This window comes from Artemia sp. Qi Xiang Cuo, chromosome 18 (assembly GCF_049724085.1).
Source record: "Artemia sp. Qi Xiang Cuo chromosome 18, ASM4972408v1, whole genome shotgun sequence".
Taxonomy (NCBI): Eukaryota; Metazoa; Arthropoda; class Branchiopoda; order Anostraca; family Artemiidae; genus Artemia; species Artemia sp. Qi Xiang Cuo.
In genome coordinates, this window is record NC_142811.1 from 35,169,867 (window position 1) to 35,196,273 (window position 26,407).

The following is a 26,407-nucleotide window of genomic DNA, read 5'->3' on the forward strand; positions in this document are numbered from 1 at the left end:
TTAGTCTCTTGTCTTAGTCTCTTCAGTATTAAAAAAAAAGAAAAAAATTTTAATTTTTTTTCCATAGGCACAGGGCAAAAGCCAAAGTTTTACGGACTTAGAATAAACTCTTCTGAGAATAAACTCTTTTTTTAAGAAATTGCGACAGCAGCAAATATCATGCATGAAAGCAGCTTTGAATGGCGAATCAATAGTCTTCTTAATTTGGAACTTGAAAAAAAAGAGAAAAAAGAGAAATTCTGAAGACAAAGAAATATCCTGATTCCAAACTCTTTTGGAGATTATTTGAAAAAAACTACGTTTTCTAAAGAGTTAAAGAGGCTGAGTCACAAATTCGAACCTTAAAACGTACAGGGATTAGAAGGTACAGTTGGGAGGCTGCCGCCCCCCAAACCGCCCGCTTTCGCAGCCTTTAAATAAAAAAAAATTTTAAACTGAAAGTAAGGAGTGACATTAAAACTTAAAACGAACAGAAATTATTCCGTATATGAAAGGGCTGTGCCCTCCTCAACGCCTCGCTCTTTACGCTAAAGTTTTTATTGTTTAAAAAAAGAGTTGTGAGAAAGTCAAACTTTAGCGTAAAGAGCGAGGCGTTGAGGAGGGCACATCCCCTTTCATATACGGAATAATTTCTGTTCGTTTTAAGTTTTAATGTCGCTCCTTACTTTCAGTTTAAAAAAAAAAATTATTTAAAAGCTGCGAAAGTGGGGGGTTTGAGGGGCGGCGGCCCCCCAACTGTACCTTCTAATCTCTGTACGTTTTAAGGTTCGAACTTGTGACTCAGCCTCTTTAACTCTTTAGAAAACGTAGTTTTTTTTCAAATAATTTCTGCAAGTTTTTGTACAGTTTATTACTTATTATTGCTTGACTAGTTAGATGATTGTGTATTATTCTTTTCTTTCTCGACAGGGTGTTTTAAGGGTCGACCTTGTAACTCAGCCTCTTTAACTCTTTAGAAAACGTAATTTTTTTCAAATAATTTAAAAAAGAAACTGAGTTTCTTTTTTAAACTTTAAATACAGTTTATAAAAAATTTTCTCTGACGGGGAATCGAACCCAGGTCCTCCGCCTGACAGTCAGGAGTATCGATCGCTGTACTAAAGAGACACAATTGTAATTGTATTTTTAGTATGTTGAATCTATTTTTGACGCTAGCAAATCCCCACAAAACTTGATATTTGGTTTTTGGAAAACAGGGAAGAAGTGATCAGATTGAGCTGAAATTTCGAGGATAAGCTCCCAGGCCCCAGGAAAGCTTATCCTTTAAATTTCAGCCCGATCAGACAACGTTAAAGGGGGGCTGTGATGGGAAAAATTAACATGGGCTCTTATAAGAAAACAAGGTTTTTCGTAAATGTACATTTGGGAGATATTTTTTTCGGAATGAAAATAACCATAAACCCTAACAGGTCGAATTCTGCTTTTACTTAGTCGTAATTTGCTTGGAGCAACCCACCACTCTGGGCTATAGGTAAGTCTAACAAGAAAAAAAAGAACTGTAAGTGGCTACATTTGTTTTTTGGGAAACAGGGAAGGAGTGATTGGATTGAGCTGAAATTTTGAGGATAAGCTCCCGGGCCCTAGGAAAGCTTAACCTCTAAATTTCAGCCCGATCGGACAACGTTAAAGGGGGCTGAGGTCGGAGGGTCGAAACTTCCGGCCCACTTTTACCCATGAAGATAAAGTCGGAGGGGGGTGAAAATTTGCACGTTTCTTAGTTTGAGCTTGGGCTACAAAATACGATTACCGCCGTCTCTCTGCGACCGATAGGACCGGAAATCGCTTAACATTGTGGTGGGTCGCCTCTTTATAGAGGCACAAGTGTGCCTCCTTGATTCGTGAGAAACGGTTTCCGCAGTTAACTTATACTGTTAAGATAAACATAAATAGCATTCACCGTTCCTGAATCAAGTCTAAATTTGAATGGAAACTTGTGTTTCATGAGTTAGTTTTTCTTTTTTTTTCGCACCAAGGCAAGTACGGAGGGCTTTTCAAGAGGAGGATTGTAATATTAGGTTAAGGTTTTTGGACCATGAAAATATATTTTGGTACCGAGTTTATGCTTCCCGCCCTTTACACTCTGGAAGTGACACAAATTCCTTTTTTCTGTGCAGTATGGCACTTTACGATGACGTTATCAAGACAAGTTTATAAAAAGTGTGTATATGTAAGCATTATTCTTCGTATAGCTCTTAAGCCGCTTTCTAAGATGTTCAAATGCTTTAGAAATAACAAAGAAAAACAGATAAACATCAGCGTTTCATGGTTTTAAAAAAAAAACAATGCCAAAATCAATTCTGCGGGCTAAACGACTTCGATTGGGAGTTTTTTGTTCTATTTTATGTCGATAAACGAGTTCCCAACATGCTTCGACATGATCAGCCTTTTAGCTTTTTTTTTTTTTAAATTTAATTTGCCTTTGATAGGTATGGTAACAAACTACAAGTAAAGAGTGACCCGGGCTAATTGTAAATAAAATCATAAAATAATGAAGCTTCTATGACAATAAATCATGACCCTTCGGAGTATCTTAGTAAAGAGCGAACCTTAGCCCATAGCCAAAATTTTAAGAACGCATTAAAAACACTGTCTAATGGGGAAAATTTGTCGTTTAACGCTCATTAGGGAATGGTAAGATTATTTCGGTTAATTTCAATAGCAAATGTTTCCAAAACATATTTATGGGATGCTGTAAAAATTTCTTGAAATCCCTCGAAAATCCCCCAGGGTCAAATTAAACAGCGCACCGTTGGAAATACCATGATTGAAAATCCTTAACCCTTTTGTTTTCAGTCAGGAGGGTGGAGGAGGGGAAGCCACTCTCATAAACGGAATGATTACCCTTCTTTTTGAGTTTCAGTGTCGCTGTTTACTTTCTTTCATCTCGAAAATTTGTCATCCGTTCGGAACAGATGTAAAATTTTGTATTTTCCTAGATGGGGTTTGAAATCTCTGCAATACGTTCTCTGATGCTCTGAATTTGACTGTATAATTTTCGTCAAGATCGCTCATGCTTTGGAGGGGGGGGGGGGTGTTGACTCTTTCCGAAATGAGGCAAGTTTTCTCAGGCTCTTAACCTTTGGTGGGTGGCTTTATATTTGATGAATTTTATATATTTAGAATCACTCTAAAAAACTGGTTTTTTGATGAATATACTTTACAGAATTTCTTTTTTTTATTGAATTTCAGTTACTATTTGTGCGAGTCGTCCCTTACTGTTCAAACATGTAGCCCTCAGGTACAAATTCCAAGACGTGGATCTAGATCAGACATTACTGCTTTCTACCAAGTTTGATTTAGATTTGACAGCGCTTTCTGGTAGATATCCTGATGACGATATTTTAGTCCCTCCCTCTACACATGCACAGAGAGAGAAGATTGATCGTGGACGCCAAACGCCAAAACTACATCAGCTTATGTACGATAAGATTAATTCATTTTGCCCAAATATACTAAATAATATGTAGGACTTGTTGAGGAAGTCTGAAAGGGCTTGTTGGGAACAGGTGGCATTCTTCTTTGCTCTGCATATGCTGATAGCAATGCTTTTAAATTGTCCTTCTTGCCATTTCTAAACGAATCCTGTGTAAACAACCAAAATTAAAATTACATGAAAGACATTATTGTTACACAAAAAAAAACGAGAGACACTAGCATCGTTATAAGTATCATTAGTATTCTTTTGCAAAGCGAAATCTCCTTGCTGCAGTCTTGAATGGTGTCCAATTACTCGTATTTCTAATATCAACTGGAGTTCTATCCCTTACAGGAGGTGTATTATTTTTAAAAATAAAAGAGGCTCTAGTCGAATTTCTAAATGGGTATTTAACACCATTTTCTCTACCCCCTGGCTCTAAACCACGCTCTACACCCAAGTCTGCCACAAAACCTACAACCCCAAAATCAGTTTCAAAAAATCAAGCTTCCCAAGACCCCCCTTGTGTTGACTGTGTTAACATATCAAACAGCTGGCTGATCTCCGATCTAAATACAATTCCCAGTTAGAGAAGAATTCAGAGCATGAAGTAGCCATAGAAGATTTGAAAAAACAAGTTGATATTTTTTTCAATGACCAAAAAATTGGTATAAATATACTCCATGAACGCGATCTTGAAATTAAAAAATTAAGTGAAAATATCAACTCCCATAATTCCCAACGCCTCCTTATGGAAGATGAACTCTGCAGTCTAGAAAACAATCAAGTAACCCTTAAATCGAAAATCACCAAATTACAAGAGGACTTACAAAACAACGAAGCAATTATTATTACACTAGGGAATCAATTATCAGAGTTCAGCAAATCCAGCATTAATTGCGGAGTATCCCATGAGAGCATACAAATACCTACGTGTAGTATGACAACTGATGACGCCCTTGAGTTCGTGAATAGTCCAGTGACTTCCGGTTTTTCACGAAAATTATCAGGTGATAATGAACTAAACAAAAAGGTTATGGAGAAGTCATTACCAGACGATGACATTTTTATTATTTTTGAAAAAATTCCGAAAGTAAAGGATAAAAGGGAAATAAACATAAAAATAAGCAGAAAAGAAAATGTGATCTGCAAGCATTTTGATAGGGGTTTCTGCATTTCACAAACAATGCAAGTTTCTGCATATTTTTCGTCAGTCTATTTCGGGAGTTTGTGTGTCTTATAAGTGTATTTTTGACCATGTTGATCTTTGTTCTGTTTTATCTTGTATTGATAAGTCGTGTACTTTTGCCCATGCATCTTCAGGATTTGAGCGCAGGTTTAAAACCCAAAGTTTTTTAGAGTGACGCCGAAAGTATTCACGACCCCCTCCCCTTGTTCGTGTTCTATTTGACTTTCAGTCTTATCCCCCTGCATACCCGATACAGAGCAGTATGCCACAGGAATCCATCCCTCGAAACAATCCTCCATCCCAAGTACTTATGTGTGCCCAGTCAGTCCAACCCCCACAATCACTTCACTCAATTCGTACCATCCCCAAAACCCCCCTCACTCATATTCCTCCCAAAGATCCACTTCCTTTCGACTCCTTTCTTCTCCGCGCGTCCAAGAAGTTACCGGCCGGTTCTGGACTCCACCCGGTATTTGCCGAAACAAACCCAGCCCCGCCCCTCTCAGACACCCCCCACCGTACTTCCCTCCCTCAGCATCATCTTGCCCCCCGACCCCCTAATTAAAGAACACTCCCAACTTGAATTATTCCCAGATCACCAGGAAACCTTTCTCCCTTCCCTTGTACTTTATCCCCCTGGCTACCCTACCAGTATGACTCTGGTTTAAGAGTAAGCAGGCAGAACGATCTTCTTTTAACACCTCCATGCAGAGTTTCTAAAACTTCAATTAGTTACCACTGTTTAGAGTATCCGCTAGGATCTGCTAAGACAAATGTAATCGCTTTTAATAAAGAGAGACTTGATCGCCCTGTCCACTGACATCAAACCCGAACCTCAAACTCCGTCAAGAAGTCCGCAAGAACCTACGACGGCATCGTTGATATAAAAAAGGTAAACTGTAAAAACGGTAACTTCACAAGTAGCTTTTTCCCAAACTTTTGTTGAGCAACGCTGAAAGCCTTAACTTTGAAAAAGTCAATGAATTAGACACTCTTTCTAAAATATATAGATTAGATGTAATCGCTGAAGTTCAAGCTCAAAATTTGCACATGTTAAAGATTAACAATTTTTCTCAATTTATTAAAATCAGACCAGAAAACCATCCTCTCGGTAAGAAAGGTGGCGGAATTCTGTTCTTTGTCCGTAATGATTTATACCCAAGTGAAATCCCAATTCCGTGTCTTACTCCCTTTGATGAAATTATGTGGGTGTGGGTTCGAGCTAAAGTCTTGCCGCGTCCTTTTAATTTAATTGTCCTTTGTTGTTTTTATTACTCCCCTAATCAGAGATCCGCTGACAAAATAAATTTTATCAAAAAATTACATGCAAGTGCTGACTTTGTACTATCAAAATACCCAAATGCAGGAATTTTCCTGATGGGTGACGCAAACGATATAAGACTTGATTCTACATGTAACGCTTTTAATTTACAACAGGTCGTTAATGTCCCTACTACAAAAGGCAATACTACTCTTGATTTAATTTGCACTAATCTTTCGAAGTTTTACAAACCCGTCTCCACTCTGCCCCCTCTAGGGGGTAGTTACCGCTTTAGCCTTTTCCTATCTCCGCTGGCTAAAGTTAAACAGTCCTTTTCTATAACTGAAACCGCTTATAGACCTCTCACTGACTCAGGACTTTTCAATTTTGGCTCCTGGATTACTACTGAGAATTGGTCCACTGTGTATCAAACAAATGACGTAGACTACATGGCTTTGTCCCTCCAAAATTTATTGAGGAGTAATTATGAATCCCACTTCCCTGAGAACGAATTTAAGAAGTGTTCTACAGATAAGCCTTATGTTACTGAGTCTTTTAAAAAACTTATAAGAAAAAATCAATTTTTTCAAAGCAGGTCGCATTACTGAGGCTTATAGTCTAAGGAAGTTCCTATAGAAAAAATTAAGAAAAGCAGCTTCTAATTATTATAATAATAAAGTCAAAGATCTATATTCTAACAAGCCCAAGCAATGGTACAGAAAAATTAAAGAAATATGCGGAAAAAGTCCTTCCGAAATTGATTCTCATCTCCCTGAACCCCCTAATAAGACTGCCAACGATCTGAACTTGTACCTTGCTTCCATCGTGCAAAGTCGCCCCCCTTTCACTGGCTCAAGTCCAACTATTCCTCCCAATACTTCCTTCCCCTTTATTTCTCCCTCTGATGTTATAAATAAAATTATTAAGCTTAGAAAATCAAGTATTTGTCCCTTGGACATCCCAGTTGACTTAATTAAAGCCTTTTCGGACAAAATTGCTGAGCCTTTATCAAATATTTTCAACCACATCACAAAATTTGGTAAATTCCCAAGTCTGACTTTCGCCAACATTCGCCCCATTACACTCACTTTTGTTTTTTCCAAACTTTATGAAGGTTTCCTCTGTGACTGGCTTAAGGATAAAATTTGTCCCCGTATTAACACCCGGCAGTTTGGTAACTTAAAGAAAACTTCCACCATCCATTACCTTGTGCACTTAATGCATACCATCGTAAGTAACCTTGATAAACCAAATGTCTGGCTGAACCTTGTCTTAGTTGATTTCCAAAAAGCTTTTGACCTGGTTGACCACACCACCCTAATTCGTTCACAACTGGTTAACTTTAAACTTGATCCTCTGTTGGTAAATATTGTTATATTGTTTCTTTCAAATAGATTTTAGGCTGTAACGCACATCTGCTCTGTTTCCAAATCACTACAGATTCATTGTTGAATTCCTCAAGAAGCTTACCTGGGGCCACTTTTACTTCTTGTCACGAATAACGATATTGGTAAAGAATTTCTCTAAAGGTAGAAAGACATGAATCACTTGTCGATCCTCGAAGTATGTCAGAGGAATATTAAAAGTAACCCCCTTGAAATTCTAACCCACATTTCGGATGAAGCTAAGAACCTAAATATGAAAGTAAATTCCACTAAATCAAATATAATGACGATAATTTTATTGAAATCTATTCCCGCCTTTCTTGACCCTATCCCCCCAGATATTCTGTGTCTTCCTTTAAATTACTTGGGGTTACAATTTCCTCTAATTTAAAGTGGGACATCCACGTGAAAGATATTTTCCGTTGAGCAAATGTGTCCATGTCTCTCCTTAAGTTCTTGAATAAATTTAAAGTCCCCCCCATCCCAGTCTTTAAGGATCTATACCTCATTTGTGTGCCCGCATCTTGAATATATTTGTCCAGTTTGGCATCGTGGCATCTCCCATGATGAATCAGATAAAATTGGACCTATTCAAAAAAGAGCCCTAAGAGTAATTTTTAAAGAAACTTTGGTACCATATTCACTCCATCTAAAAAAGGCCAAGCTGGAAACTCTTGAGCACAGGAGAGGAACGCTGTGCCTCCGTTTTTCAAAAAATGCAATACTAAACCCTCGCACGGAAAACATTTTCCCCAAAAGACACTCCCCATCCAGACACCGCCTGCCACGTACTGTTTCTGAACCCATCCCTATCTTGTCCCCCACCCGTTGTTTAACCTCCAGATATGAAAAAACCTTTGTCCCCTTAATTACTGATCAAATAAACCACTTTTTTTTTTCTTTTTTTTTCTTTTTTTTTTACTGGTGATACCCATGCTGGTGTCCGTTTGGTTCTTCCTTTCCCTCCCCTTTTTATATAATCTCTTTTAAACTTTTTTAACACTATTTTTATCTCAATTTTTTTTGGTTTTGTTTTAATTTGTGCCTTTTTAACTTCTTACATTTGAAACTTTTTGTTTTTTAGACTAATGAATGGCTTTTCCTTTCTGATATTGTTGTTTTTGGCATTGTTTAGCCAGTTTTTTAGTTGTTGTGCTATTTCTACGTCTTTTTTTATTATATGACCCCGAAATGTGAATTCGGCCCTTCGGGGCTTGTGATAGTCATTTTTTGAAATAAATATCTTATCTTATATCTTATCTTATCATGACTATGAAAGTCACTGTTAATGAAGAGAAAATTTTCTAAAGAAGAGGGAAGCAGATTACTCAAAAATTTATATATAGAAATACCAAATGGATTGGCTATCGTGTATGACATGCTGACGAGGTCAAATATAGATATCCCCTCAGTCTGGAATTGAAAACGTTACAATAAGCTCACTTTTCTCCTAAAGTTTATCATTTTGTCCCTGGGTCTAAAATATATTAGTTGAATAATTTTATTCCTCTGGATAAAAAAAAGTGAGGGCCTTGGCACAAAATTTATATGCGATTTACTAAGAACTTTTTACTTTTCTAGAGCTTTTAAGTACATCAACCAAGTTTTTTATTATTATTATTATTATTTAGAGTCTTTCTACAGTTCTAGTTCGTATTCTTGCTTTTAACCTATTAAAAAAAGAAACCTACACATTTTGTTTCATATACTTAAGAGATCGAGGGTACATTCCTGATGGTAAAACTTTTTAGCATGTACTCCTGCAAATCATAAGGAAATTTTATTTTCTAGGACTTTTGAATATATTGAAAGAGAGCTGTCAAAAGTTCCTGATCATATTCCTGTCCTTATCCTCGCAAATAGACGAGACATGGGACACCATCGAGTAGTGAGTGAAGATATAGTACGGTGTTTTCTATCCAGCTTAAATAGGTAAGGTTCATTATTCCCTGTCTTTACTGTAGCCTGCTAATGGATGTGCTTATGTTTTGACTAGTTTCTTTCTTGGCTGGCACCAGCCAAGGCCCCATCCAGTGGTTGCTACCGGCCTTAGACCGCTTCCCTCCTGAAATTTTTCCCACAACAAATACCCTCTTCCTCTCTCCCAAAATATCTTGGATATGTCCTTGCCACCAGCAAAGGTTTCCTAAGGTGGTAAAGAAAACTGGTTATAAAATTTACTACAAATGAAGACCGACATCTGTGTTACTACTGAGCCAGCCCATTCTGTCCTTCCCCAGTCTCTTCATTTCAATTTTACTGTTACTATGAAAGCCCTACCAAAAATAGCCTCTTTTTATGCCCTTGATATCCCCTTAAGCCGGATACCTATGGCTAGTTCCAACAAGCCAAATTCAAATAAAAAGAAATATTATTTTGAAATTTGAAAAAGATGTATTCAAATAACTGTAAATAACTTAATAACTTAAAACTGTAAAATTATTTAATTATTTATTTCTAACCCATAAGAAGCACAGAAAAATTACCATCCATTGTGGAGTAAAAAAAGAAGATAAGAGCAAAAACTTCCAACAACAACAAAAACAGAAGACCGATTGCTGTGAAGGCATAAAAACCAAAAATCAGACTCATTTGAATCAAGCTTCAAGATTGACTTTTTTATCGTAGCATCTGCATTGGAAGCTTAAAGTGTGTCCCTAACGCGACACCAATTTTTTATTTTTATGTTGCTAAATTGACACAGTAAATCCATGAAAAATTTACAACATTTGAAATACCGTCTGCACAATCATATAAGGCGTTGTTTTAACCCAAAACAACTGAGTAAACGAAGGGCTAAACGTTTTTTATATTAATTGATAATAATGAGTGAGTGATAGATCACATGAAAACAAAAGAAATGTAAAGAAAGTGGAGAAAGCATTGAAATATGAACTAAGGAGGTGTGAAGTGGAGGCCATGGATAAAACTTCCGAGGATCTAGAAGATGCAGCTAGACGGCATAATAGTAAAATATTGTACTGGCACGTTAACAAATTGAGAGGTAGTAGTCAATCCGGACTTCTCCCAGTTAAAGATAGGAATGGGGTGGCAATTAGCGATAAGACAAAAGCTAAAGCGAGATGGGCCGAACATTTTGAGAATTTGCTTAACCGAGATAGAGTTGCTGGAAAAAATATAGAGGAAAATGAATAAGTTTGTGATACCTTGGATGTGAAGGAAGATTTGTTTTGTGAGGAGGAATTTGAAACAGTACTAAAAGGATTAAAGAATAATAAGGCTCCAGGTGCTGATAGGGTAGTAAATGAGTTTCTTAAATATGGTGGCTCTGAGGTTAGAAATAAGTTATTGGAGATTACGAATATGATTTTCGAAAAAGGGGAAGTACCTAACGATTTTAGGAAAACCTTAATTAAGCCACTTTATAAGAAAGGTGATAAAAGTGAGTGTGGTAATTATCGAGGCATTAGTCTGGTCTCTGTAGGTAGCAAATTGCTTAGTAATAGGATACTTTTTAGACTGAGAGATGCTGTAGGCAGAGTTTTAAGAGAAGAACAGTGCGGTTATAGAAAAGGTAGAGGTTGTGTTGACCAAATTATCACTCTTAGGTTAATAATTGAGAAGTGCCTGAGTTTTCAAACACCTTTGGTTCTCAGTTTTATACATTATGAGCAAGTGTTCAAGTCTGTTGAAGAAGAGCTTTAGTAATGGTTTTATCCTTGTATGATATACCAGATAAATACATTTAATGGATCAATGCTATGCATGACAATAGATCAGTTGCGGTCAAGGTATAAACTGAGACTAACAGCTGGTTTTATATTAAATCATAAATTAAGCAATGTTGTGCTCAATCCCCTTTGTATGGCTTTTTTTGACGGAATTTGTTTTAAGGAAGAAAGGAAAGGCAATGGGAGAACACGAAATCAAAGGAGGAGGAAAAAGGGCCTTGGACTTGGATTATGCTGATGATTTAAGAATCCTATAGGGAAGTTTGAGCAAAATGAAGGAACTCTTAGAGGTTTTGCTCGTACAAGGTGGTAGAATAGGTTTGAAAATTAATGTTAGGAAGACCAAGTCACTAAGGCTAGGAATAAGTGAAGATGAAAACGTGACGTTGGGTAATGAAAAGATTGATCAGGTGGGCAGTTTCACTTACCTTGGTAGTATTATTAGTAAAGATGGTGGGAGCAGTGAAGATGTTAAAAATAGAATAGCCAAGGCTCAGGGTGTTTTTTCACAGTTAAAAAAAGTCTGGAAGAATAGGAAGATAAGTCTGCAAACCAAGAATAGAATCTTAGAGGCTACAGTGATGACAGTGGTCAAATATGGCTCTGAAGCTTGGACGCTCCGAAAAGCGGATGAAGATTTTCTAGATGTTTTCCAGAGAAATTGCTTAAGGATCGTTCTGGGTACCCGGCTGACTGACCGTATTTCAAACAATAGGCTATACGAAAAATGTGGTTCAATACCGCTTTCTAGGTCTATAATGAAAGAAAGGTTGAGGTGGTTAGGGCATGTTGTTTGGGATGAGGGATGACAGATTGCCGAAGATTGTTCTTTTCGGCCAACCATCTAGGGCTAAACGGAAAGCAGGTCGTCCCCGTCTGGGTTGGGAGGACGTCATAAAGAAAGATTTAAAGGAGATGGGAACTTCGTGGGCGGGTGTAAAAAGGGAGGCTTTGAATAGATTGGGGTGGAGGAGGAGCGTGCGTAGCTGTGTTGGCCTCAGGCGGCTTGGTGCTGCGATGAGTTGTTAGTAGTAGTAGTAGTAATTGATAATAAATACTAAGGAAACCACACGAAGAAAGAATAGTAAAATAAGACGTTTTAAAAAAAAATCCTCCCTTTTTAAAAATGACAACTTTTCCTAAGCTTCAAAGATAAAATAAGTGATTTTGGATAGGCCATATTTGAATAGATGACCGGCAAATTACAACGTCTATTAAAATGATTCTAATTTAGCAGGCTTCTTAAATACCTGGCAAGTTTACTCAAAAAGTAAAACTCCAGAATTTTCCTTGCAGTTTTTATTTTTAGTATTCTTAACTCACCCTCTAATGTATCGCTTCCCAGTCGTTTTGGTACCATAACCCTTCTCTCCAAATAGGTTAGAAATAAAATCACTTTCATAATGATCCCATTATTTTAAATAAATTTGAGGCTGATCATCTATTTTATCAGTTTTATTCTAAATAATTATGTCTACACTTGTATTTACATCTGATTTAAATTTAATATTTAAGTAATTAAAGGTTATTTGCACTTAAGCGTTTAGTTTTATCTGGCTGACTGCAACTCTTTCATGTGATAATGAATCACTTGGGTGGTCACGACCGTGAAAATGTTGGCGGTGACCCCAGTTTAAGAAATACCCAGGTATCCCCTGTCCCCCACTTCTGAGTATAGTTACACACAAGGCCGTACCCAGGATTTTTTTTCGGAGGGGGTTTTACTAAAAGATTTTTTTCGGTGGGTGTTTTACTCAAACATTTTTTTTTTGGCGGGGGGGGGGCTTACACAAACAAAAACTCTAAAAATGTATACAAAATTCGTTTATATCCATGTTTGTTACGTTTTTACGAGTAAAAAAAACATTTCGGGAGGGGGTTCAAACCCCCCGTCACTCTCTCTTGGTGCGGCCTTGTACACTTGTAGCCATGGTCAGCTTCTTCCGCTCCCAATTTTCTTTTTTAACCACATGTAATATCTCTGCTTTCAAAATTTTCTGCTGTTCCTTTTTTGATTAAATAAAAAAAAACAAGTTTTTTTTTTACTGAAAGTAAGGAGCGACATTAAAACTTAAAATCAACAGAAATTCTTCAGTATATGACAGGGGCTATTCCATCTTCAACGCCTCGCTCTTTACGCTAAATGTTTTTATTGTTTTAAAAAATAAAGTTGTGAGACAGAGTCAAGCTTTAACGTAAAGAGCGAGGTGTTGAGGAGGGGGCAGCCCCTTTCATATACGGAATAATTTCTGTTCGTTTTAAGTTTTAATGTCGCTCCTTACTTTCAGTTAAAAAAAACTTTTTTTTATTTAATTTCTGAATGTTATTGAATTAATGCAGATTTGATTTTGGCTCACCATACATGAATAATTAAAACGAACTTCGCATATTAATTTAATTTTTTTGGTTAAATTAATTTCTCGAAATTTTGTTCTGACTTAACTTACGTAACGAACTTCTATATTCGTATGTTTTATTACGTATGTTAGGGAGTTTTCCCCCTAGTCGATACCTTGCTCTTTACGCTAAGTCCGAATTTTGTTTGAATCACAAACCCCTGAAATACAAAGGCCGGTTAATTAGAAAAGATAGCTCTTTTGAAAGAACTAAAAAAAAACTATCGAAAACGGTGAGGTATTGACTAGGGGGAGAGCCCCCTCATATACGTAATAACTTCTGTTTGTTTTAAGATTTAATGTTGCTCCTTACTTTCAGTTGAAAAACTAGTTTTTTTTATTTGATTTCTGATCGGTTTTTAAATAATGCTTGGAAATCCGGCTCCCTCTTCATATAAATTTCCCTTCCCCCAATGAAACATCCTCCATGGAAGGATCCCCCCCATAATCCCCCCTTCTGACACCTCCCCCCCATCAGAAAAAATCCCTCCTGAAACGTCTTTATACTTCCCATTAACCAATGCTATATGTAAACAATGGGCAAAGTTCATAACTTCGAGCCCTTCCGCCGGGTACTGTGGGGGATTAAGTCATCCTCAAAGAAATATCTATGAGATTTTCGACTATGCTGAATAAAATGGCTATCTCAAAATTTTGATTGCATGACTTTGGGAAAAAGATGAGCATGGGAGGGGGCCAAGTTGCCCTCCAATTTTTTGGTTACTTAAAAAGGGCACTAGAACTTTTAATTTCCGTTCAAGTGAGCCCTCTTATTATATTCTAGGACAACTGAATCGATACGATCACCCCTGGGGAAAAAAAAACAAAAAACAAACAAACACGCATCCGTGATCTTTCTTCTGACAAAATACAAAACTCCACATTTTTGCAGATAGGAGCTTGAAAATTCCGCAGCAGGGTTTTCTGATACGTTGAATCCGATGGTGTGATTTTCATTAAAGTTCTGTGACTTTTGGGGGGTGTTTTCCCCTTTTTTCGAAAATAAGACAAATTTTCTCAGGCGCATAAGTTTTGATGGGTAAAACTAAACTTAATAAAACTTATATATTAGAAATCAACATAAAATTCTTATTCTATTAATGCATCTATGAATATCAACATTCCGGTTTTTACAGTTTCGGTTACTATTGAGCCGGGTCGCTCCTTGCTTACAGTTCGTTACCACGAACTGTTGGATAATGTTCAGAACAGTAAAGATCATTTAATAACAGCATGCATGTTTTTAATGTTGTTTTCACCAACAAGACTCGGTGTTTCCCATTCTGGTTAAGTCCACTTTAATTCCAAGACTGTTTTACAAAAACGATGTATTTTCAAATGCTAATCCTTTTGAACAAAGGTGACACAGATACAGATTAACATCTTCGGGTGTGTATGTCTTCAGCAACCCTTTCATTTCTCAGCGTTCAGCCTGGGACTGTTCCAACTTTTCACATCGAAATTTTGTAACCATTGTAAGGTGACGTAAAGAATTACTGTGCGGGTGGAACGCTTATGCTATCTTCGGGTGTGTATGTGTTCAATAACCCTTGCCTATTCTCAGCGTTCATCCGGGGACTGTTCCAACTTTCCACCTCGAAATTTTGTAATCATTGTAAGGTGACGTAAAGAATTACTATGTGGTTGGAACGCTTATTTGCTACCTTAAAATTTTAAATCAAAAGATTTTCATTCAACTCATTAGGCTAGGAGCAACAACAACTTAAAATCCGTCAATATTTATAAATTTAAAGCTAACTTTTAGTGTGGTTGAATTTGCAGTGGTTACTCTTATTGCTGTTCAGGAAGCTTCTGTTTGATACATTCGCAGACGTAGCTCTTTATTTGAATGCCATTTCACGGAAATTATGGGTGCCAAGGCGTAAAATGCAGTCTTCAGGGCTGGTACACCTGATGTATCACTAGTTCTAGTGATTTCTTATTCTTCTAAGAGCAGCGTTCAAGCCTTCTCAACACCCTTTATCCTAGCTTATGAATATTATTTCAAGTAGTTATCCATAACAATTTGACATTTTTGGGCCCTAATTTGTTGCAGAAAATTTGGCTTCTTAGCAGATTCGGACTCGATGTATTTCCTATCTGGTGTAATAAAAGCTGTTCAACCAATGTAAAGACACACTTTTTTAGATCATTTTTTGAAGAAGAGATACCGTATATATTTGGAGACAAATAATAACAGTGCTGCAAAATAGTGTGAACTTATTACACAAATCTGTTTGAGCTGAAGCAGGGGCATCTTTGGAGGGTAGGGAGACGTTCAAAATCCATAAGATGAATGTCTAAAAAGAAACTACCTGAAATTACCGTAAACAGTGACTTTTAAACCATAATTGAAAAGGTGTCTGCGCTCTAGAATCTATATACTAATTTTGCTAGCAGAGTACATTTATCTCTGTCCTCCTTTTTTGCTAAAAAGAGTATATGCACCATTTCAATATGTCTTGAAATAAGGAAAACTCCAGAAATGTAGTTAGAAAACAAATTAGTTAGGCTTTACAGACTTTTAAAACTTTAATTCTACTTCGCTATTCTTAGACCTTGTTAATGGAGTAATTATGAACAATTTGCTTTATTGGAAACCTTTTTTTTTTTAGGAGGTCCTTCATAGGTATGCTAACTAGTGTGGCTAACTAGATCTTCCAAATTTCTTTCTTTTAATTATTATTGTCGTTTTTAGACGACTTTGTCTGTCTGCAAATATATGCTTTTACGAGAGAATTGTCTCTGGTATTTTGAAAAGCTTTTTCTTTTTTTGAAAGGTTCATAGCTCCATCAGCTATATGATTATATAGACTTAGGCTAGTTGGCTAGGTCGTCCAATTTTCCTCAGATCATTGTTCGTCGTTTGTAGATGCATATGTTTTTTCAAAAAATCTGCTTTTACTTAAAAATTAAGTTCTTGTATTTTGTTATTCTGTAATCTTTGCTTTTGTCAATTAACTTTGGATACGAGACAGGCAATTTATTTCCTTTTTCTATTTTAGCGAGATTCATAACTCATAAATTAGTGATTATATGCTAATAATTTTAACAACTAGACAATTATGAGCTATATCAAACAGTACGTGGTAACGAACTTTAAGTAAGGAGCGACCCGGCTCAATAGTAATCGAAACTCTAAAAAACTATCCCCTTTCATATAAAGTGCCTCTTGGAAAAAAAATCAATGAATAATAATCAAACATTTCGTGGTAACGAACTATAAGTAAGGAGCGACCCGGCTCAATAGTAATCGAAACTCTAAAAAACTCTCCCCTTTCATATAAAGTGCCTCTTGGAAAAAAAAATCAATGAATAATAATCAAACAGTTCGTGGTAACGAACTATAAGTAAGGAGGTACCCGGCTATATAGTAACCAAGACTCTAAAAAACTGAGTTTCGATACCAATAGATACATCAAAAGAATCGAATTGTTATACTGATTTTAAATATATAAGTTTCATCGAGTTTAGTCTTACCCAACAAAAGTTACGAACCTGAAAATATTTGCCTTATTTTTGAAAAAAGGATGAAACAACCCCTAAAAGCCATAGAATCCTTATGAAAATCACACTTTCAGATTCAGCGCATGACAGAACCGTATTATAGAGGTTTCAAGCTCCTATCTACAAAAATATTGCCAGAAGAAAGATCATTGTTTTTTTTTCCCTGGGTGATCGTCTCGACCTAGTGGTCCTAGAATGTCGCATGAGGGCTCGTCATAACGGAAATATAAAGTTCTAGGGCCCTTTTTAAGTAATCAAAAATATTGGAAGGTGACTAAGCCCCCTCTCACACTTATTTTCTTCCCAAAGTAACCAGATCAAAATTTTGAGATAGCCATTTTGTTCAGGATAGTCGAAAAATCTAATAACTATGTCTTTGAGGACGACTTGCGGCCCCCCCCCCCCCACAGTGCTTGGGGGAAGGGCTTCGAGTTATGACCTTTGCCTGTTGTTTACATATAATATTGGTTATTGGGAAGTATAAAGGCCTTTTCAGTTTTTTTTTTTGGTTGAGGGTCGTATCAGGGGGAGGGGGTTACGTGGGAGGATCTTTCGATGGAGGAATTTTTAATGGGGGGAAGAGAATTTTGCATGAAGGGAGCGCCAGATTTCCCTGCATTATTTAAGAAACGATCAGAAATTAAATAAAACAAAACAAATTTTTCAACTGAAAGTAAGGAGCAACATTAAAACAAATTATTTCGTATATGAGGGTGTTTGCCCCCTCATCAATACCTCTTTCTTTACGTTAAAGTATTTTCAATACTTTCAAAAGAACTGTTTATTCTAATTAAACGCCTTTGTGATTCAGTGGTCATTCTTAAAGAATTGGAACAAAATTCAAACTTTAGCGTAAAAAGAGGGTTTTACCTGATTTAATCCAATCCCACCTCCCGACTCGTACAAGAATGACAAAAATTTTTTGCGTTTTATGAAGTGTTTTATGCCCTCCCTCCTCTGAACAAAAATCCTGGATACAGTCCTGAAATACAGACTCAAAATTTTGTGCTTACTTATACAAATAATTTGAAGTTTCTGTAAATGAGTGTTATAACTTGGGAACAAGTGGATCCTTACCCCCCCCCTCGCCCTCAGCTCAAGAAATGTAAAAGTTCTATAAAATGATAGCCTACCGTTTTGCTATATAGTAGTATCAAAACAATCTCTATAGTTTGACCCTTTCCCCTCTCCTCAGAACGACTTGGATTCCTCACGCAGCAGAATTGTGTTTTGTTGATTCCAAGCTCACTTGTGACAGTAGTGTATTGTTTTTTTTGAAAACAGAGGGGGAATTCTGCAAATATAGTTTACGTTCCAGAATGATACATTTCGTGGGTTACTCCAATCTTAATAAATATTTAGTATCAACACAACAAAAATAGAAACTAGTCTCACCCCCCCCCCCCCCCCTCCTGCTCCCCACATGACTTTTAGCTTTTTAATTCGAGAAATTATGGGACGATTGCCACTTTTCAATATTAAAGCTGTAATTTGGTGATTGAACGTCATGATTTGTCAATTGTTTTGTTGATTGTTTGTTGTTGTTTTTTGTTTTTTTTTTCTTTTTTTTCGTCGCTCTGGTTGGTTTTGAAAAGATGATTCAGAAAGTGGCTTTTCAATGTAATTATATTTTTTTTGTGATATAAGACTGATTGTTTATTTTAAAATGAGGGGCAAAGATCATCAGAGTAAATCTCTCTCTTTTTTAGGCCCAAAAATGCGGGACTTGTGAGATATGCAGAGTCATCTATGAAAAATGGATTTGGCCTGCAGTTCCTTCATCGATTTTTAAACGTGCCGTTTCTTACACTGCAAAGGACAAGTCTTTTGGCACAACTGGAACGGAATACTAATGAAATGAGAATAACCGACACTGAGTTAAATCTCTACGATGAAAGCCCTGCTTCTTGTTACGATAAGTAAAGACTAATTACTAATTTGGCATTCATATAATGCTCAAAACATATTTTTAAGCGTGAATGCAGTTGGTTATTTGTTGTTTAAGCGGCATTCACAGGCTGGTTTGTCTAGGCTTTCTAGCTAAAGCATGACTGTCTTCATGCACATGTTAGGCATGGAACTTGAGCCAGATATGCATGTGATCGTGCCTTTCAAGTACAAAATAAGGTAGCGGTAAAAAAAAGTTTCCTGGTTAGCAGAGTTTGTAAACCTGGAAAAAGACTTCTAAACCTTGGAGCTGGATGTTTGGCTATAAGGGTCTTCCGCTAATTACTAATTCTTATGCATGATCGGGAGCTGCGTAGCCACCAGTGCTTCTACTTCGAGGAATTGATTCCATTTTTGGGATTCCTAGATCTTCCGTGAAAATTTTCTCTAAAAACAAATGAAGAATTTTTCCAAAACATCTAGGTATTTTTTCATTTACTAAAAAGTTGTTCAAATGGTTTTAGACTATACGCTCCAATTTTTGGTATCCCGAACATCAAGTTTTCAAAACATGTGTCTAACGTGGATTAACTAGCGAGCCAACGAATCTGTTCAGCCAAGAAGTGGCTTTGATCTTCCAAAAGAGAAAAAAGAATATTGTTCTGCATTTTGAATCATTCTTAAACGGAAGCGTTTGACAGCAAAAGCCATTTGACCTTTGAAGTTTCGAAAAACACTGAATTTGGACAATGGTGCAAGAGTTTGACGTTTTTTTCATGTGGAAGGTAGATCCGGTGTCTCGTAATTATCTTGTATAACAGTGTTAAAGTTGAGATTTCTTTGTTGGATAAAAAAATGTATACGATTTTGAATCAAATATAAACCAGAACAACGTTATCGAACAAATATAGTTTTAATAGGAGTGGATGACACCTCTTTAACGTGATAGCATGCCAAGAGCGACGAAAGTGGGTTGTTAGCCTTATCAGGTTTGGTCAGAAACAAGAAATTTGATGCCTATGAAGGAAGTTCCCCCTTTTTTCTGTTGATTTTTTCCAAAATCGCCTAACCATCAATTTCGTGTACTATCTATAGTTTTTTATTGAGTTATGGCATGGTTATTGCCAAAAGAGGTTTGACCAACCGATATGATAATTTGTGATTTTCCATTACAGCGTCAGCCCCCCCCCCCTCCCCTCCAGTTACGCACGTGACATTTTCGAGGATATTCGTAGAAAATTTTAGTTTGAGTTCCCTTTGGGTACCACTTCTAAGCTTGGTTTTAATTTAGAATTGGTACAATAAAAATATAATTCTTGAATAAAAACGAGGACAATTGTTAGCTATTGAAACTAAATTAATCGCATACAGATGTTTCGTCAAGGATCGCCTAGCTATGAGAAATGGAAAAAAACTAAATAGTAAAAAAGACAATACAAAATAATCTAAAATTAAGCTGTCCAAAGTGAATAAAGGAAATGAAGCTTTCCTAGATAGCTGGAAACTTCCCTGTAAGAGAAATTTTCTTCAATTTTTAGTTTCTATTTCTCATTTTTGTTAACTTTCTGATCCTTTCACTTTGTTTTTTTTTCTCTGAAGATTTATTCATGTTTCTTATGCTTGATTTGTTGTTATTTTTTTAGTTTCTTTTCCCAGTCTTTGTTGGCTTCTTGCTTTGCTTCCTTTGGTCTTTTTGTTTCTAGTTATTTTTTTTCTTTTTTTTTTTTACTGAAGGAGGCTCGACCGAACTTCTTCCTAGAATATCCTTATTAATTTTTTTTATCGCTGCCTGAATTTTTTTTCCTTTTTTTATCTTTTTTCATACTATGTCAACCTAACTTGATCTGAGAACTTATTTATAGCGATGACAGGACAAGGCAACATTATTTCAACTCAACATTAGTTGAGTTGACACTGTCAACTCAGATAAATTCAATGCATTCAAGAACAAGATTGACAATCATTATAGTGAAAAAGCATTTGATTATTTAAATTTTTGTAGATAGAGGCGCAAGCCTGTTTTCGCAGTATATTATTATTATTATTTGCCTGATGTTGGCAAATGTGTCAACACTTTTGTAACAGTTTTCACTTCTCGCATATTGAGTACAAGAAAAGCGTAAAACGCTCCCCCTCCAACCATCATGCAGAATGTGACGAAACGAAAAAACCTTGCTGTCATTATTTTTCCGCACTAAGTTTTTTTTCATTTGCCATTCTTATATGTAATACACAATTTATGCTTATGTCATAGTCCTTTGTGCCGCACTAATGTACACGAATCTTTTCCTGAAAGTATGTATTCCTAAGAGACATTCAAGTAGGGTTTATCCATTAGTCTGATTTGAAGCGGCGTATTTACTTAAACGAAAGCCGGAGAAACCAACAAAGATAGAAACTGATCAGGCTTTTTCAAAAGGAAGCCACGCTATTCAGTAATAGCCGTAATTTTTCAGATTGTCACTTATTCAAATCCTTAGAAAGCACTTTCCATGAAAATTAAATGTTTCTGTCCTTTTTAAAATACTAAAAGTGTGAAACATGCCTTCTGGTTTTTGGCGCGATGATATTCAACTAGAACCCAAAACTTATGGTTTCAAGTAACTTTAGGTTAACGAGAAGCACTTAATTACTTTAATAAAACTAGAATAGGAGGAAAGCCTATAAATCTAAAATCTTTTTTGTTTTGTAAAATTTTAATTCTCTCAAGTATCAGGCAACAAGTTCAACTCTTCTCAGTTTATGAAATTCTTAAAGAAGATATTAGATAAGCAATCTACTGCATAATTTAAATCTAGTAATCAACTACATCTACTGTATGTAGCTTCTATAGTGTATAGATTCACTTATAAATGCTGCCAATGTATAGCCTTGTGGCGTGGAACAAGTAAACTCATGAGAAAGCCCTCATTTTTTTATGATTGAAAAAGAAAAAACAGAGGGAAAATGGCAAGACTTCAACTGAGAGGTCCCAAGTCAAAATAGATTTTTCATATACAGAAAAAATTCCATGCTGTGTAATTTGACTTCTGCAATTTTTTCTCTTTCTTGCTCCGGTGGGCCCAAGTGGGCTTTTTTTGCTTGATTTTTCTATTAGTCAGCATTTAGAAATCACATTAATGCAATTTCTTTGGTTATTTATTTCTTTTTTTCAGATTTATTGAAGCCTTGAAAGGACACAAAGCAGCATTGACACCCCCAGTGTCTTTGCCACACCAGCAGCAGCCTTCTCCCCCTCTCCAACCAATGAATGTAAGCCTGATCAGAATTGAAATTTTTCTAACAGTTTAGTTTTCTTTTTAGTGTTGTTCTTATTTTTCCACAAATACTGTCCTACCTTACCGATCAAGACAACAAAGGTCACTGATTGTTGGCCATCTCCTCTTGATGTCATGGCTCAGCTCCCAAAGTTATCTGCCATGATTTGATGTAACGTTTTTATAAAGTATATAATATCTAAAATACCGGTACACTTCTATGACGTATGGTGATTATATCGATTGTGGATAGTCATATCATTGATATTTGGGACTTAAGTTTAGAAATATAGTATGTACCAAAGAAAAGATTAATGGAAATAGATGATGGCACGATTGAGAAGTTTTACAGATTCAAAGGTTCTTTTAGATGAAAAACTTCAAGATGAAGTCCCTTTTTATGAGTATATTTCAATTGGAACCATAGAAAGTAACTATATAGTTATTGTAGCATTAAAACTAGGTTCTGACGAGAGTTGAATTTTTCTTTGGCCATCCAGTTCCACGTTGCCCCTATTCCTATGAAAAGACTGTTTTGTAGGCGGATTTTTTTGGTTTGTTTCTGTCCCATATCGTAGTTAAGAAATTCGTTTTTGCAGCTGGCATAATTTTGCTTAGAATAAATGAAAGTTTTCTATTTTATGCAGAAAGTCTCTTTTTTAACTTTTCTAAAGACCAGAGAATGTTGTTCTCAATTGGATTTGCCAGTGAAAATTGTTTTGTGACTTCACTTGGTAGTTTTCGTTTGACAAAACTTCTATTCTTTGTCAGAACTTAGCTCAAGCTGGCTAAGGTCGAAACACTGGTGATGACTCAAGCCCAGTTCAGGTCTTTTTTTGTCAACTTTTACTGTATTTACAGTTGATTTTAAGTCATTTCTTTGTTATCTCGTCCTTGTCTTTTTTTAGCTGTTGATTTTGCCTTTGCCCTTTATAGGCTACTTAGTCAAATTATTCTAGGAATTTAGTCTGTGCATATCTTGAATTCATGTCCAAGCCATCTATTGTTGGTTTCGTCACGATTTTTATATAGAAAGGTTTTAAATACTTGTTTGATAGATCGCAGGATTCGTATCTTATCCCTACGGCAAAGAGTATAGAAACTGTCTGGAGCAACAGCTCAAGCCAATCTCCGAGAGAAAAAACAACAGAGGGTTCAGAAAAAGTCATGAAACTCATTATAAAGGCCTAAATAAACATTTTAGAGTTTTTTTGTTCCCCCTTTATTTTCAGTTCTGTTTGACATTGGGCCAAGGATAAAGTAACGACTTCTGCCAAATTCCTACAGTAAGGATATATCCTGTAACCTTACTTTAACTTACCTGTATTTTGTATATTAACCTTACTTATACTATTTTGTAATAAAAAAATAATACAAACAAAAGAATCTATCTACCTTTATAAGTTTCCAAGTTGGGTCGAAATAATCTAAGGCTTTTAATTGACTAAAACTTACAGTTGTACTAAATTAATGTTTATTTTAAAAATTTTATAGCTTTGCTGGTCAACGCTGCACTGTCAATGGTGCTAGTAATTTTTAGGGTTTATTTAACCCTTGTCAATTCCCTGGAGTTACCGCTCTCATCTCTTTCCTATACTAAGTGTACTCAGTTTTATTATTGCAAGACTAGTACTTTCATTTCAGATTCGACTTCCGCTTCGTATATATTCTATATCTTCGTATAGATTTCTATATCTTCTATTTAGATTTTTATATATAGATTCTATATCTTCGTATATATCTTCGTATAGATTCTATAGCTGAGACTAGTATTTTCATTTCCGCTTCGTGCGATGCAGAACTCAGCTATAAGAGTGCTTTGTGGTGATAAAAAAGGTGCATCAGTGAGAAGGAGATATGTTGAACGACATATTCTGCCTTTACACGGAGTTTCCAAATTTTATTCAGCTTTCTTTTTGTTTAAATATGAGCGTAGATTATTGCCACAATGTTTCGGTCAAATATTCTTGGCTGGATGTAATGTCAATGAATACTCAATCAGAACAGCATCCCAGATTAGACGATCTCAGGCTTCAACTCGAACATCATTCTTCTCTATCCGTCATGTGGGACCAGGGTTTTATAATAGTTTGACAAATGAATTATTAGTTGAAGAAAATATTGCTAGTTTTAGGAGTAGGTTGAAATCTCTGTGTTTTGGTGATTATAATATTTCTTAGCGATTTTCTCTTGAGTGATCTCTCAGTTGTATTTTGGTTATTTTTTTTATTGTGGTTGTGTGAGGGTGGTAGTGAGAGAAAGGTGATAATTAGTTATAGTTAATTTTTTTTTATTTTAGGAGTTGCACTAAGTTGGAGGAGGTTGTGCCGTGCTTTTTTTTCTCTTCTTTTTATTTATTTATTGTTTTACGTTGTTGACAGCGATGTATATATCAAATTTTTTTTTGAAGGGTGTATAGCCTAAACAAGTTTGCTTCTGGTGGTTGATTTATTTATTTGTTTGATTTAAATAAAAACCCTTATCAGTTAATCGAAAAAAAATAGAAAACTGTCAACTTATGTAGGTTTTTTAGCCTTTGTGTTTCACAAAATATAAGTATTAACAAATATTGATGATCTATTTGCTATTCAAAAAGTAAAATTTATTTTAATACCTTAATAATAAAAAGAAAACTTTTCGCTGAAAATCTCAATTCTGATCATATCAATTAAAGATAAAGTTATCCCAGGCAAGAGTTTTCTTGTGTTTTTTTTCTAATCAGACGTCTATAAAGTTTCTGCCTTCAGGACAGAATTCACTGTAACATCAAAAAATATTAACATTTTTTATGCATTCACTTAGTGATTTGAATCCGTTTGTAATGAAAGCATGTTTTCTGATTCAGCTGCAACTTTTACACAAGTAATTATAAATAAGTACCTTTGAAAGATTTATTTAGACCAGGTTTATGACTTAAACTTAAATCGTTGGTTGTTGTGTAGATCCCTTTGACTGGTGTTTCAATTTATTATATTTATTGTCAAATATATTATTGCAGAACTTTACTCCTTTGTCTGCCATGAAAGCCTGTCCACTTGAACAAAAAGTCCCGTTAAGCAACGCTAAACCATTAGTTCCTGACAGTGGTACCACTGTTATTCAAGAAACTATTCTACCTTCATCAGTTAAGCAAGATCCTCTGTATATGCAAGCTGAATCTAGCGGACTAGATGATTTTCTTAGAGATGCTCAGCTAGAGCCAAATGCCCAGCAAGTTTTCAACCGGTTTTTCAACGACTCTGATAGGTGAGGAGACTTAGGGCTTCTCGAATTTTGCCTTGCCCTAGTATACAAACACATATTTATTTTCTAGTGAGATTTTCAGAATATTTGTTCTAAATGGGGACGTCATCAAAAAGGTGCTTATGAACGGGTAAGGTTTACAACCTGAAGTTTTGTGTTTTCAATTTCCTGTATTTTTCCTGTCATTCGACAATTCTTCTCTCCCGCCCTGAAATATATTCCTGCGTGAATCACTGGTACAAATCTTGAAAAAAAATATTCTGAACCAAGTTCTAATCCTAATTCTTGTGATGATTTTTATTTTTTATTGACAATCTAGTTGCAATCAGATTGAAATTTCTATTTTCGCTGATAATGTGATTGCAAGTTTGCATTTTTAGTCCTCGGTATATAGTTCGATTATTTTTTATTTATTTATTTTTTTTTAGATTTTTGGGTTAAACGAGAAAAATTCAGTTTGCTTGTCATGAGAAATACTAGTTGCAATTGCTAGTCACAAATCTTTCAGCAGAAAATAAAAAAAGGAAAAATTACTGTATATTTTACCTACCAATTAAATTGTAAAATTTGACTACTTTGTGAAAACAATTAATAACAAAAAAAAAGCTTTATAATTTCAAAAAACTTTCAAAATTTAATTTTAACTGATATTTATATTGTTCAATGTGGGATTACAAACAGTAATCAGTATTTTGTGAATTTTATTTACGTTGACGGTTCAGTGTTGAACGATGGGGTATAGACTGTTAGTTCTGAAAAGGTTATGTCAATACACCTGAAAGGGTGTTTCTGTTCCCATTTAAACTCTGCTGTCAGTTACTCAGCAGTTTGTATTTTTGGCTGGTTTTGGCCGTCCCAGAAGCCTAAGAACTCAGGTGTTAAAGCTTGGACCCAACGTTACGTAAAAGGTAGCTTTTTCGATGAAATTGACATTTTATTTTGAGGTATGGTATGAAATTTATCCGACCACTCTAGGGTGCAAAGGTTGAATCCACCTAAAAAAAAACTTACTTACCATGCGATATATACCGGTCCGAGTTGGTAGTCTGTTGACGCATAATATTTTAGTCAAACCATGAACATTGAAAGAGGTACCTTATACTAATGGAAAGGGAAAACAATGAAAAATGGACTATTTGAATATACCACTGAGATGAAAGTTAGGCTTGTAAGTA

At 35.7% G+C, this 26,407-nt stretch overlaps 1 protein-coding gene and 1 pseudogene across 1 annotated transcript in view; both read left to right on the forward strand.

Annotated features, from left to right (window-relative positions):
* The window catches only part of LOC148941438 (rab-like protein 6), a 121,692-nt gene that overhangs the window by 86,477 nt on the left and 8,808 nt on the right, over positions 1-26,407 (forward strand). Inside the window, 4 exon segments of the mRNA XM_089104649.1 lie at positions 9,042-9,182; positions 18,555-18,764; positions 21,888-21,984; positions 24,988-25,235. Coding sequence (XP_088960775.1) covers positions 9,042-9,182; positions 18,555-18,764; positions 21,888-21,984; positions 24,988-25,235 — 696 coding nt within the window.
* Positions 5,655-8,900, forward strand: LOC148941440 (uncharacterized; annotated as a pseudogene).